Source organism: Pelecanus crispus, chromosome 4 (genome assembly GCF_030463565.1).
Source record: "Pelecanus crispus isolate bPelCri1 chromosome 4, bPelCri1.pri, whole genome shotgun sequence".
Classification (NCBI taxonomy): Eukaryota; Metazoa; Chordata; class Aves; order Pelecaniformes; family Pelecanidae; genus Pelecanus; species Pelecanus crispus.
The window spans coordinates 79803164-79819282 of record NC_134646.1 but is presented as its reverse complement, the minus strand read 5'-3'; the positions used below and the strand labels follow the sequence as shown (position 1 = coordinate 79819282).

At 38.1% G+C, this 16119-nt stretch overlaps 1 protein-coding gene across 8 annotated transcripts in view; it reads right to left on the bottom strand.

The window, feature by feature from the left end:
• Positions 1 to 16119, bottom strand: part of CTBP1 (C-terminal binding protein 1) — a 253569-nt gene that overhangs the window by 25261 nt on the left and 212189 nt on the right. For all 8 annotated transcript variants that reach the window (XM_075709145.1, XM_075709147.1, XM_075709152.1 and 5 more), the window contains 2 exons: positions 14029 to 14183; positions 2170 to 2314 (listed from right to left, as the gene is read on the bottom strand). In XM_075709145.1, coding sequence (XP_075565260.1) covers positions 2170 to 2314; positions 14029 to 14183 — 300 coding nt within the window. The remainder of the gene's footprint in view (positions 1 to 2169; positions 2315 to 14028; positions 14184 to 16119) is intronic.

Here is a 16119-nt window from a genome sequence, read left to right as displayed (position 1 = left end):
TAAGGACCTGAACTCACCTTATACCTTCCTCCCTAATAGGTTTCCTTAGGAAATTTGGGGGAGAAGAGTCAGATAATTTCTCTCCTAAACTGTAGGAATTTCTTTTTCCCTATTTTCCCCCAACTTGAAAACCAGCTAATTTCTGAAAGGCGGAGACATGGTGAAACACAAATGGCACAAGAGAGCGGCAAGGATATGGAGAAGAGAGACATTTCACACAGGAAAAGACAGCACACACTCATCTCATATCCATTGCTTCTACGCTCCCTTCCCTTTCGCCTTTTCCCACCGCTTTCAGTGATCTTGTGCACAGGTTCAATGGGAGTTAACGGGCATTACCTTGACTCCCACTTCTCTTGCACCCAGCTACACTCACAACTCATACATATTTTCTAGTCAACAATTAATAAACTGGAGAAAAAGTAGACCAGATTTCAAAGATTTTATCCAAGAAACGTATGTTTTCATGCATTTTGAAAAGAGTGAAAGTGCTAACATGAAAACAATACTTAATAGGAAAAGCTAGTAACAACCCCACGAGCCAGCTCTATGAAAAATAACTCAAAAAGTTACTACAGAAGTTCAGGAATATGTCAGACTCTATGATCTAACTATATTTCAAGAGTGAATCAAAGCTTTTTACAAAGAGCAATTAACTCTCATGTTACCTCCTTGAATGTGTATTATTTGTACTAGCTCAACAAATGGAAAGTGATTTGTCCCAGTAGCAGTGAGTTAGTATTTAATTCCAACCATTTCACCGTAACTATTAAAATCAGAGATTTTACACAGTAAGCCTTCCAGCATTTACTGGCTTTTGACAGAGGGGGCAACTGTATTTTGTAAATACTGGAATGCACAACCAGGATGGATCCTAACTGTATAACTCAGTCTAATCACAACATAGGAACTGAATGATTAGGGATGTGGCCATTTAGCATTTCATACAAATGAGAATTTCCCAAATCTACTGTACTCTGGCTTGAAGAATTATGTGGCTGCATTTAAATTATAAGCTGGGGTTACAATCCAGCACGGAGACTTGCAGAAGAAGCCAACAAATGTGCGAAGATTTTCCTCTTATCAGGGATTCTCTGCACAAATCGGACTCCTGACTGGTTGGGGCCTTTGACCTGTAACTAGGTTTTGGGTTTTGATCTAGGATATCACCCCAGGCCAATCTCTACATATATGCATGTTTTCTGGGGCTCACAACGTGTGCGCCTAACTGTGGCACTGGCTACAATATGCAGAACGCAACCTTGCATGCTTTCAGATCCGGTCTGTTCTTTACAGAAACTTGCAAAGAAGTTGTTAGCCTCTGCCTGCTGTGCAAACTACACTGCTGTTAGAAACAGGTGATTTTACTATCATCTACTGATAAACAGACCGTATTACAGCTCCTCACTACTTCAGTGGGGTTATTACTAGGACTAAGCTCTGTGAAACTGAAATAAATGTTTCCAAGATCTTCCCAGAGCATAATGGGAAATATACTCGGTCACCTCAGTCTTAGAAAAGAAACAAAGAAAATACAGACATTTATTCCGAGTGGTAGTTTGACCTATAGATTATAGGTAAGAGATGGTTTATCCTAAAGTACGGAAAGTACAAATCAGACTGTAGCTTTTATACAGTGAAACACTAAGCACCATACTGCTCTTCATAGTTCCAGTATCTGAATTTATTCTGAAGCAGCAACAACTGATTCTCCTATAAAATCGGTATTTCTATTTTATGGAGTGGTTTAGTACTAAATCTCATGCATCATAAATAAGTCTCAAGACAGTTGATAATGATCTCATTTTTTATTCAAACAGAAGTAGTATGCCATGCTGATGGAATTATATTTTGTGACTGGATTACAGCAGTAGTAGTTAAAATATACAACTGGGGTAAAAAAGAAAGATGAAAAATTATGGCCTTACTCCTTGGGTTTATATTGAACAGGCGGATTGTCATCCTGTCACAAAGCTGTTTAATATTATCACCTAATTAACTAATGCTAGTATCTCCATAATGATTTTTAAACACTCTGATGAGAAAATTATACAGTTTACATACTATGTTAGTATAAATTATACAGAAAACATTAATGCAAAGACTTAGGTGCTATCAGATTACTGGAGTCAAGTGTAAGATGTAAAATAATGTCTTTAATAGTCATACCTAAATCTCCAGCAGATTTGATGTCAATATTATCAAAACCACTGCCAATTCGGACAATTATTCGAAGTGCTTTAAATTTCTCCAGGTCTTCTCGTGTTAAAGTGATAGTGTGATACATCAGTGCACCCACTGCTTCATTTAGTACCTATAAATAAAAAGGAAGAAAAAATACTTTTATTTTTTTCTTTCATAGGATCTCAGCTTCATCATGTATACATATATTCAGGTATAAAAAGACTGTTAAAAGCATTAAATCCAGGTCTTTTGTTTTAAAGGTTATTTCTCTAAATATCTTCCAGGCTCTTATTAGTCTTTTTCATCTGAGGTAGCCACTCTAGCGTGATGAGATTAGCTTTAGAAGAGCTAAGTGACCTGTATTTGCGTTCTTATTAAGAGGGAAAACTCTTTGTTTCACAGGAGAAGCTCTGCAATATTGCACCCTAAGTACATGCATCACTGGACTGCATCTGCACATGCAGATGAAACACAACATGGGAGCAAGCACTCACTTTAAACAGTACGTATTTTTACGCTTAGGCAGCTGATGTTCAGTTTTGAATGGACTCACAGAGCAGTATCTCTTCACCATACACACAGTGGTACAGGCATTCACTGTGCTATTAAACCACTTTATACCTGAATAGAAAACATTCAGTAATCATTACAGAACCCTTAGACAACACAGACTGAAATCTGTCAATTCATACATACGAACAAAGTGTTTGTCCCTTAGTTTATTGATACAGCAACTGTCTAAGCTCTCACTGATGGAAAACTGTCATATAAATTGGTACAACTGAGATGCCAAACTAGACATTATCCAGAAAAAACAGCACCTCTAAGAAATAAGAAATTGTACCAAAGCAAAAATGTTGCAAAAGAAAAACAAAAAAACAAAAAAACAAAAAAAAACAAAAAAAACCCACCAAAAAACCAAACACCTAGCTTGTGAGAGAGAGAGGCAAAAAAGCAAAAATAAATTGTCAGGATCTGAAAGGTCTAAATATCTTTCTAATTATATTAGAGTGCATCCAACCTGCTCAAGAAAGGTTAAGAGGAAGGGGTGTGGAGAAGGGGAAGAGATCCTAGCACACCATGCCCAGCAGTTTTGAATTCTGCTACCAAACAAGCAGTGACACTGCACCCCACACAACTGATACGAGTTTATTGTTCAGAAAGCAGAAAATGGTTTCCTCTTTATATGCAAATCACACAATTTCACTTCTTCAAAACACCTCTCTGTGTTTCCACCTTCAGTGCGCTACCTCATATCCTAATCGTTCTACAAGATACAAAACATGCACAAACCACTTCAACATCTAACCTAGCTGTAATGACTTCAAGAGGTTCCTATGACGCACTTCACATAAAAGTTCTGCAGAGGCTCTAAACTTCTCATTCAACAGACTTTTGGTCTGGTACATGTACAGATCTGTCATCTGAGCTATTTCTGCTCATATGAGCATTTTCTAGGGTACTGCAAGATCAGTGACAATAATCAACATCAACATAAATAGTTTAAAAAAAACCTATTGCAGCAAAACACAATCTCGCAGACAGAGGATCACAACTGTTGGAACCCAAGATCTGCAGCAGTGATTTTTAAAATGAAAATACAGTAATAAAAATTTTAAAAGAAAATAAAAACAGACTCCATAAAAATGAAAGAAAACTGCTTCTTACTGAATACGTCACAAAATGATTTATACTATTTCAACAGGTGTTTCTGGATTGGTAACCACAGTTCTAAGTCAGATAAAGACCAGAATCCTTTGAGCAGAATTTGGATTTGCTTGTAAGAGTAAGAACTGCAAAAAAGTTAGAAAATACACATCCTTAAAGAATGAGACTACAACATAATTCAAAAAACAGCTGTAGGCCCTGATCTTATAAATGATTATATACACAAAACTCCTTGATTTTAATGGTACAAACAAGTCCTTTGGAGATTACATCTAGCACTCACCAATCAGAAAGACTGCACTCATCAGAACGTGTTTCCTTGAGCTGTTACATAGGGTTAAAAAACCCCAAAAGTTTACTGGTTTTGCTTCTACAGCAACATTACAGCTGGTACAGACCAAGTCAAAGCCCATGTGTGGGGCAATCTAAGCAAGAAATAGTCCCTCTTATAGAATCACAGCATCACAGAATGCTTTGGGTTGGAAGGGACCTTTAGAGATCATCCAGCCCAACCCCTGCCATGAGCAGGGACAGCTTTAACCAGACCACGGTGCTCAGAGCCCCGTCCAACCTCACCTTGAATATTTCTAGGGATGGGGCCTCCACTACTTCTCTGGGCAATCCGTTCCAGTGCTTCACCACCCTCCGACCCTCACTGTAAAAAATTTCTTCCTTATATCCAGTCTAAATCTACCCTCCTTCAGTTTAAATCCATTACGCCTTGTCTTGTCACAACAGGCCTTGCTAAAAATATTGTCCCCATCCTTCCTATCGGCCCCCTTAAAGTACTGAAAGGCCGCAATAAGGTCTCCTCGCAGCCTTCTCCTCTCCAGGCTGAACAACCCCAACTCTCTCAGCCTGTCCCTGTAGGAGAGGTGCTCCAGCCCTCAGATCATTTTTGTGGCCCTCCTCTGGACCCGCTCCAACAGGTCCCTGTCCTTCTCGTGCTGGGGGTCCCAGAGCTGGACACAGTGCTCCAGGTGGGGTCTCACCAGAGCAGAGTGCCCACCTAAACCTGAGTATATAACCTGAGTGCCCACCTAAAATGTCCTTAGGTTTTTTTTGTCCCATTAATTCCTAAAAGAAAACTGTTCCAAAATCTCACAGCTCCAAGAATACAGAAATTTCTTCTCATTTCCAGCCTCAATTTATTCACAGCCCAGCTTGTATCCATTTGTTCTGGCGCCAGCGTTAGCCATTTGCTTAAACCGTAGCTTCTTTCCTTGGTGTTTACAATCCAAATGTATTTATAGACAACGATCACATCCCCTCTCAGCATTTATTTGGCTAGACTTCACAAGCCTAGTCCTTCTAGTCTTGTCTAGGATGATGCCATTCTACCCCCCTGATCAAGTCTAACACTTCTCCACTGCGGTTAAAGAAGTCTAAGTTCAACTCTCCTGCGGGTGATCACAACTGCACCCAGTGTGCTGCTGGAGGTCTCCCTCCCCACGGTGTTACACCAACACCACCACTTCCAGCAGCAGTATGTGTGCTGGACATGTCTCCTAATGAAGTCTCAAATGACGTGCAACGTTTCTGCATGGCCACCGTCACACTGCCAGCTGATCCTTTGACCAATACATAAATCTTGAGTCCTTCTCCCTGAAGCATGTGGTCCTGTCACACTTCCAAGTTTATAGTAGGACTTTTTTCTTCGAGTCACAGCACTTGTTACTTCAAGCCTCGAGGTCCTCAAGTTCTTTACAATATCCTGCTCCTCTCCAATTAGCCATGTCCTCCATTCTGTGTTTTATCACATACATCTCCTCCTGCCCCTCCAAGGTTGTCCTAGATGGCTGTGACGCAGGAGAAAACACCCCATGTAGTTGTCACAGCAGCAAAAACTGAAGCAACTTAAAACTTAGGAGGATCCACCTAAGGCTCGAATGACAACCAGACCCTCCTCTCCCACACTGGAAAAGGCCAACGGTGTGTGTCTTTCTTGTGTGTGCAGATGGAATGCTGCCACTACTTTAAGGACTACATTAAATGGGGGCTAAAAGGCAGCTGAAGTGGCTCAGATATTTGTGTTTTAAAATCAGTGTTTCATTTGGGAAGTAGCTTTTCACTTAATAATCATGCATATTTTATTAACTCAGCCAGTCAAGACTGTAATTTGGACTCTAAGAGCACCAGTCTGGACCCATTACACTACATTTTTGGGCCCATCTAGGTTATGGCTCCACACTAGGAGGAGATGGAAAAGTACTGGGAAGCTTGGGAATTTGTTCAATAAAAGGAAAAATATTTCTCAGCTATGGCTTAATGCTGACACTAGCCATTTCCACAGGCAGTTATTTACCCATCATATGGGATACAGAACAAACAGATGCAAACAATTCTTTTAGAATGTCTTTTTAGTGTTTGAGCCTCTCCTAGGGTTATGAAGCAGTTCGCAAGGAAATCTGTTGCCAAAAAAGTAATATTCTGCAACTGCATATTATTTCACATTGATTTGATAATTAAATAACATTACTGTTTTTTGCAACTGGACATGTGATTGAAGTATGCCAAAAAGGCAGAAAATAATAACAGAAAATCTGATTTTAGAAACATTCAGCATGGATGAATGTATGTTAATAATGCCACTTAGAGATGAAAAAAAAATCATAGTGGAATTTTCTGTATTTTGGAATTATTTGTATAAATTATATTCTCAGTCATTACATATACTGAACGCACACAAGGAAGTTAGACAAGCTTGTCAATGAGTAAAATCAAAACTTGAACTAAATCTGAGTATAACACATGAAACTGAAATCCAGCAGAAATGTGAACAGTTCTGGACAATGAAATATTCTTTAGAAAAAATAACTGTGCATAGGAGTAATTTACTGTTCACTTACAGAAGCACACCCAGTGGTGGATGCATGAGAGAAACAGGGAGTATATGTGTTTTTTTCATCGTTTTCCATAATGAACTTGATTGATACAACATTCACCAAATTCTAGTACAATTTTATTACAAAGATATCAACTCATGTCAATTTGAGCAAGGTAACATATTTAACAAGCAAGCTAGAAATTTCAGATCAGCCCAAGCATGTGGCAGTCAGACAATACTCTTTCATGATCTCTCATGAGGAAAGGCAATGGGCAAAATTTGATTGAGAGCAAGCAGAGTTAGCTGCCATTCCTGCTTTCATCAGACTACAATTGTGCTTTTCGGGAAGAAAGGATCTGAGTTACAAGTTGAAACACAGGACATGAGTTGGCTTCCTTCTGTTACCAAATGATTATGTAGCCCATCTGCATAATTTCTATGCTTTCAGACTTACTTCCAGGTGAAGCTACAGCACACTGTTTGCTGAAAGCCTTTTCATACCCTCTTCAATGAGCTGACATCCTTTCCAATCACAACTGCTCGGACAGGTCTTTCTGCTGTTCTTCAACCTCAAAATGACTACTCTGCTTTAACAACATGCCAGGTCTCCAAGGCTCTTAGAGAACACATGAAATTGTAGTAGGAGACATTTCTATTTCAAAGAATTTAAAAAATCTTGAGTACTAAATCCTGAAGGTTGAAATCCTTTTTAAACATCTTCCTATATTTTTTTTTCCCCACCTTCTTTTTGCACCAGGCTGTTTTAGCCATCATGCCAAACACTGCAGAGTCACCATTGCGACACACATGCCTCATACTATTTGGGGAAGAACTCTTATCATCTTGTTTATTTTTACAAAAAGTATAAACATATTGTAACATGCTAAGAATAGAACAGCGAGGCCTCCTCTTCTTTGGTCATCTAAAGATACACTATGAGATTCTACTATGAGAGACTGATCTCAGAGGCTTGTGGATCAAATCGAGAGCACAGAAGCATCGCACAGTATGTAAAACGCCAAACTACTAAAAAGCAGAGACAGAACATATTTATAAATTACATACTGAATATGACGATGTATCGGTTTTTTTTAAAAAGACTTCTAGAAAATCATCACTAGGATGTGCTGCATTTCAGCTGGGTCTAGAAACTACAGGGTACTGCATTTCTTGGACTTGGGAGTTTGATGTGTCATCTCCAAAAAAATATGTTCCAGTGTCACCAACAAACGAGATATTTTCAGCTCGATGTTAGGTTCCCATGTGCCATGGCACTGTCAGTAACCTACCACTTTCATGATAAGCACTTTATTCAGCCAGGATACAGCCTAGTGTAGACCCTAAATATTAAGTTTACACTGTACAAATAAGTATAAATATTTTATACAAACATAAACAAAACTTACTTGCAGGCTCCTGAAAACACTCTCTCTAAAAACCTATATATCCACACACTGTATGAACTACATCTATATACACACATGACATATACAATAGTTTATTTCTAGTCTTTTTAAAACATACTATTGAAAAATATATATACACACATATAAATATACACACAACTATATAAATAACCTGCATAGCCTATAGAAAACTTCCTTTTAAAAACTGTATTGAAGCCAGTCTTTCAAACCCAGGATTTACTGACAATTATATGCAGTTTAATGACAGAGGTCAATTTGAGAATACAGATTCTGAAAACACTTTTACTAAATACAAGGCTTCAATGAAAAATCTTTAACAGGGGTTCTGTGTGTTAACTTGTATGTTCTATTAATAAGGGTGAACTGTGTTCCATTTCAGTTCAAGTCTATCAGACACTATGATGGATTGAACATCTATACCAAAGGATCATTATGTCATGACAGTCACTGATGACAATGCATCAACCCACGCAACTCTGTCTCAAAAAACCTGTTAATAATCACCAGCAATTTTCAAGCCCCAATGATCCTTAGCAAAACCTGGTACTGGGAAGTGAAAGAAAAAGCTAGCTGATAACCAACTATATTAGACTCTAATCTCTCTGTAAGATTGATATGTACTGCTTCCTGGGCACGGCAGCACTACCGCTCTGCTTTTTAAAGGGTATTAGCTCAGAGGAGACACTGGCAGCCTGCCCCTTCTGTAATGCTGCACTTGACCTGCAATATTGCCACTGGCAAATCTGACAGATGTTGGCAGAAGGGTAACTGAATACAAACACCAATTTTGTATACATCCTTACTGTGATAGCTGTGTGTTAACTACTTTGTTGTATAATGAGGTGTAACAAAAGTTTTTAGGGTTTCCTTTTGTTAATTTTTTCAAATTCTTTCATAAGGAATCTGATCCAAGGCTCATTCAAACAGTTTCAGTATATTTACGGCGTTTCGGATCAGCCCTGAGGTGACAACTTATTCCCAAGTATACATTACTACTTAGAACAAGGCAGCTTCCTTTCAATCTATATTCTTTGAGAATTTAAGTTTGATGGAAAACTAAAATGCTGCAACCGCATCATGAATATAAACAGCACTGATGGTGCAAATGCAAGACAGTAGCTTTACTGCTAAGCAAAGAATAATCTGAGGCTGCAAAAATTATCTTACTTAACAATTGATATAACAGGAACAAATCAAAGAGTCAGCTGAAAACCAGCAGCATTCCTGATTTGTTTGTATCGGTTTCAAAACATTTGTTGTGTTATGAAAGCTCTTCAGCTCTTCTTTGAAACAGTCTTAGATAAAAGTGTAATGACTGGAAATGTTTCTACATTTAATTCCTATGTAAAAGCGCAACTGAAAAACTTCAAGTCCTATACCACTGAATAGGAAGTTCAGCTTTAAAAATTTTTTTAACTTAAACTAAAAATATGGCAATGTAGTATCTCTGTGAAGATGACTTTATTTTGTGCTTTCATAACAGGCATCAAGGGATCGGATACATTCTAACTTAACTAAATCACTTGTAAGGTTGGAGCATAGGTCTACCAGACAGACTATTTTCCCACTTCCAGCAGAGCATCCTATTCTCTTTGATGTTCTGGTGATCTGGGTATCTGCAAGAAGCAGTAAATCCAGTCACACACACACACATTTTTTTCTTCTAGCTGATTTGAGACAAGATGTAGGAAACCACATAATTACAGAAAAAGAGAATGAGAAAGTGTACACAGCTTCAAACAAACTCTTGACTTCTTTCCAGCCTATTTGTTTTGCTTTAAAGATCATTCCTAATCAGCTGTGCTTCCTCTCTTTTTCATTTGGGTTTGCAAGATCACTTTATTTTCTCTCTGCTTGGTCGAGATGTCTATTACCAGATCTTGCATATTATGTTTACATTTAGCCCTTTGGAGCTACACAGCGCACTCCCTGTTACAGAATATACAGCAGAAGTCAGGAAGCCCAAAGAGTACAGAATTTGAACTTCAAAAATCTTAGGCAACACAAAGACCTCAAGGGCGTGCTTGAGTCTGTGATGCCTTCGAAGGTACAGAAGTAGAAAAGGAGCAATACTGCAGAAATCAGAAGCGCTGGGTAGGCTGCCAAGGAGCCAGGAAAATCAGTAAACCATGAATGGCACTGAAAGGAAGAGGGATTGGGAGAAAAAAGAGGTGGGGGAGACAACAGAGCATGAGACAATGAAAAAAGCAAGTTGACCTGGAATGAGGATGGAAGCAAGCTAACTATTTTTAAATAATTTTTTTGGATGAGCACCTATATTTTTGGCAGAACAAATCAACAACAAAGACATCTGAAGATGTGTGGCAAATAGCCGTTTTTTGCTGCAGATGAGCAGTGGAAGTAAAAAGTGAATACTTTTCACGTGGAAGTGAACAGCGCTCAAGACTTCATGAAACATCTCAGTCTATGTTACAGTAATACAATATGATAATGAAGCTGCCTTGTTCTAAATAGTAATGTATACTTGGGAATAAGTTGTCGCCTCAGAGCCGATCCAAAATCCCGTAAATTTACTGAAACTGTTTGAATGAGCCTTGGATCAGACTCCTTATGAAAGACTTGTGATTTTTGTTGCAGAAACTTATTACCTGGCAGAACAGTGGTACTTTGCAAACCGAAATACTTTAGGATTATATTACCCCTCAGACTAGTGAAAATTTGTATTATGGTAATGTACTGGTTGCTAGTGAAAATACATTTTTCAGATATCGTACTGAGCTCAATAAGAATTAATTATTTTGGTATAATAAAAAGCAAAGGATGCAAGCTTTAGTATATCCGCTAAATACAAACACTCTTGTGAAGGTCAACCATAGATTACCTGTATTACTCATCAAGCTTAAGTTACTGTAGCTTTTACAAAGCTACAATTTGAGCTACACACACTGACTTTCGGTCTCAAGATCTGGAAAGATTGTTTACTACACCCCACTGATAACAGAAAATATTGAGTGTTTCTAAGGCAAGGCATTCATGTCACAGAGGAATTCCCATCTCTGTGCATCAGAAGTAAATGATGTTGATTTCAGTATGCAAAGCAGAGGACTATCCAGGAGGTGCAGTTGCCAGTATTACAGTGTTCACCTGAAGACTGCTATTATCTACTATAAAAGTGGAACAGCATTTATATTGCTTATTCTCCATGTGTTATTCAGTCCTTGTAAATGGAAACCGGCTATTTCACATATTAAACTTCTGACAATGGTGTGAGATAGGAAAACAGTAAGATTAAAACAACTTTTAAACATGATTAACAAGAAGCAGACATAAATAAAGCATCGTATCACATTTGAATTATCAATATATAAAAAGATAATTGACAGAAAAAAAGATTGTGTTGAATATTTCTCTAAATGAAAAAAGAAAGTATCATACTTAGATTATTATTGTCTTTGACCCGTACATATCAAAGTTTCTGGGTTTGGGTTTTTTTTAAAAAACAAACAAAACAAAACAGTATCCATCTCTATGCAACTCCAGTTACCAATGAAGACTGAGAAGTTTTCACCTCTTTGCATTTGTTCTCTAGTTAGTTACTTTTAGGTTCTCATTCACCGCCACAATATTGAGTAGGCTTAGTTGTACACACAGCAAAAACACTGGTCTTTTTCAACAGATGTTAAAAAGAAGGTTGAAATTTGCATTAGGTTTTGGTAAAACCTTACTGTTTCAAAACTGAATGCCACAACAAAACAGAAGTTTGAGTTTTGAGTTTATGCTATCCCACTGACCACCCACTGTAAAGATGGTCTTCTATATGACAGTATAAATACATTAAAAAAGGCATGAGATTGGAACAATAATATTGCCAAGTCTGAATCTAGTTTATAATTCAAGAATAATCTAAAAAGAATAGTTTTGACTACCCTGTGAGAAACAATGAGAAAAAAAGGGTGTGTTGAATGCAAATTATTTCCTAGTAGGAACAATTTTATTTTATTTTTTCCATTTTCCTATTCACATTAGAGTTTTATTGTATCTAAAATGCAGCCGAACAAAACAAGGTAGTGACATTAAGCCAGTACTGATGTGGCAGAAAACCTTAAATGTCATTCTTGGCTATTGTTCTGACAACAGCTTATTCCTGTGTGGGGAGGGGGGCAGAAGAGTAAGACAGGAAATCTGAAAGCCTACACAGATATCCACCAAAGAGCTACACAGAGGGCTTCAGGAGAGGGGAGTCATCTCTTGTGTGCCTGAACCGTGAGAATCAGCAATTCTAGTTTGCTGTGTTGATACAGCATACAACTCTTCAGTCTTTATTGCTTAAAAACAAAAAAAAAACCTGCTGGGGGAAAAAAAAACCCTACCACCTTCAAATTTTGAAAGTTTTAACAATGAAATTTTTTTTTCAGAATAAAAATATTTTTTCTTAAGGAGTAACAAGCTGCATAGTTGGTTGATGGGTTCTCACCAGGAAGATGCCGACATGAAATGGACTACAGAAAATGAGATTTATTCACCTGATAACAGAAGGGAAGTTAGTATTCGTATTATTTTCAAGTAGCTGGCTTTGTAAGAAAGTCATCATAGAAAAGATTAAATCTTTCATCATATACAGAGACTTTAAAATGTTTAACAATGATATATATTACAAGAACATGAGAAGTAAGTAAACAATTACACCAGTTATGAATTCAGAATAGTGAAAAGCTTCTGAAAACTTGTCACGAACCCAAGAGCTGCCATAGTCAGTGTAGGACAAGTCTAAGAAGGTATCTGTAGAGAAACAAGAATACTGGTGCAATTCAGTTCAGCTGACAACTCCTTAACAGATGAATCACTCTCAGCAGTATACAGTACCATACGCACAAAAGTGGATACAGACACTTACCTAACAAGCCCTGAAGTTAATACTTGGATCTGTACTTGTCTATCATGGATCTTTGCCGGAGAAGAAGAAAATAAACTCCCTTGGAAGGGACCCCTGATTGCCCTCCTCTGCACTTGGCTCCTCCTCTGCTGTCATATTTATTATAGTTTTTACCTCCATAGAAGCTCTAAGGCCTGTCTTCACCCCTTATTAAGTGAAGGAATATTTGGCATTTGAGGCTTACTCTGTTAGCCAACAATTTCACCAAAATTAATTCTACCTTCACAGAAATGCAGATGTGAAAAGGTTCTGTTGCTGCCTAGAGAGCAGCGAGGATTTGGGGTAGGCACGAGGCCTTCATGCTGAAAGAAGTCTCTGAAGAGAAACTGTAGGTGTTGTGGGCCAGCTGGCTCCCTTGGCTATCATCACAAAAAATGGGTGTCCCTCTAAGAAAATGAGAAAACCTTTGACAACATTAAGAATCACTAGCTGTTTTACAGCTCCCAAACCATCAGGAAGGGTGCGAACTTCTGGAATAACATACAGTTACAATACTTTTTAAAATTAATTTTCTAAATAAATTTTGGGTTAGCATTTGTTTCGAAACTCTTCTGCAGTGTCAACTCTCAGTGCACAAAGCCTCCTAACCCGATTTGCACAATTCCTTGGCTAAACAGAGAAGTTTGAAAGTTCCTCACATGGCCAATCCAATACTGAGATTTGGCTTTCCAGCTGAAGGCTGAGCAACAGTGTTTCCAAGAAGCATTTCAAAATATCATGTAATAGCATAATTTTCCCACAGGTAACTCTCTCCATGAATCTAACTCAGTAGGTAAGCACGTGGACAACATCCAGCCAAAACAGACTGTACAAAAGTATACTTCAACAGACATTTTCATCTTTGTTTCATCATCGTGTTTCATCACTTATTGGAAACGACCAGTAACTCACTCACTAAGGTAATCAACCATTAACTAAAATGCAATAGCTAAAACACACTGTCATAGTTAACACAACACTGTATCTGTCCATAATCATGAAAACATTTGTGTTTTCTAAACCACTTTAATTATACCTCTAAATATTACCTTTTCGTGAATTTCTTGTGTAGACTGAGCATCACAAAACGCCACTGTGGCTACATCCTTCAGAATAGGCATTTCTACTGTACAATCCCTGCCATCCAGCAACGCTACCAAAGGGCGCGGGTGCATGGGCCCATTCATGATCGGAGGTCGAATGCCTATGAAGAAACAGAGAAGACTTATTATTCAAGTCATGCAATTGTAATAAAAAAATAGGTTACAGTTAGTCTGTTTATTCTGATGGCAAACAAGGATTTCAAGGACTGAAGCTAGTAAAACAGGAACAAGTTTACAGTCAGCAATCAACCAAACACAGCACACCTAAGAAAAAAATGCCATGGAGGCTCAAGAGGTTGAACAATGGAAGACAGATAAAACCACTAAGGGAATACTACATTTGTTTTTTAAAGGGACATCCTTACTGCACTATTAAGAAATGTCTGCGCAATCTTATCCAAGGTTTATGTTTTGATTGGATTCCACACCTTTGTGAACTCTACAAAGAGTAAGAAATGTCTTGTCCAGGCTTGCAACAGTGTATCTTATGGAATATCATAAGCAACTCAGTGAGGATTTGGGTATTCAATTTACATATAGGATGATGATCTGCTGAGACTAAAATTTAACTCAAAAAAAGCCTACAACAGCAAAATTTTGAATTTACTGAGATCCAATGTCCAAGGGTACAGGCTAATTGCTGATCTATGTAGGTCTGCTTAAACTTAGAAGTTTTACAGAACAATTCTGTATAGCCTAGTCAAACAAACACATCATACTTCATCTACTACTTGAAACTCTTACAAAATATGAACAAAATGTCCCTCCCTGAAGCAACATCATGCTTGGAACATCATGGAGTGACAAAGAAATACATGTTAAATATCTGGGGGAAGGAAAATCAGCTGAGTGCAGACTTCATTTATATCTTTTTTACGGATTTTAAAGTTTCATTTTAAAATGAAAAGTAATCCTTGTAACAAGATATTTAGAGACCATCTTTTTAACAGCATAGATGCTGTAAATACACCAAAGTACTCAAGGGAATAATATTAAACCATTACATTTACACAAAAGTAGTTAAGCGTGGGTGGAAAGAAAGGGACTTCCTGAAGAGATAAGGAAAAGCAAAAACAAGAATAAAGTACATTATTTTTTTTTTCTCTTTTAAAATAAGCAGTTTTAAACACTGCAAAGTGAAGCAGGCTAGCTACTTCTTGCATGCAGATTTCAACATATTTTTGCTGCAACATGAATTTAAAAACATTGCTTTTTGCTCGACAATGTATGTTAGTCCAACATTAATGCAAAAGACAGGGGTTCCCCAGCTACCTTCTACAAGAAATCCCTGCATCTTATGTCCCAGCCTGTGTTAAAAAGCAAGCCCTAAAAGACTGTCATCTGCATTTTAAGAGGATGGAAAATTAGTAGAATCCCAGCTGTACGAGATACCTGGTGAAGAAAAACAGCTGCTGGGAGAAGAGATTTTCGCAAGTGAACAGCAGCAGCGTATTACTTCCCCACTGGGACCAAGCTCGGGTCTGGGGCTGAAGGAGCACGGCTACGGAGACCGCTACCCTCACAGTCTCAACTGTCCAGCCTGCACCTGTAAATTCCATGTCCACCCCTAACCGAGTCAGGATGACAGACCAGCCCTACTACAATCTGGCATTTAAGTTCTTTACCTATTCAAACAGGTTTTATAATTGAAGACAACTGAACAAGGGTCACTGGAACTTTTCCTATATGCACGCAGTTTCAGCTAGCACCCTACCTGCAAAACTTCTGGAAATTGCAGCTGGCTTTAACTGTAACTGTACAACACTTTAAATTGCTTATTCAGCAGCAAACAGCAAAAGGATCTTTCAGACTTAAGGCAGGAGGACAACAGATCCTCACCAATCCTTCTGCATTTGGTCACTGAAGTACATTTGGTTCTTTTCTGTTCTAGTCCCAGCATCTCCTAACAACTGATTATGCCAAAGGACTGCAACTGCAGTACAGTCACTGCAGCAGACAGGAATTCAGATGTGAAAACTATTCACCAGCAAAGTACAATACCCATTAAAATTATTCTCTGCTGTAAATCCATCAATT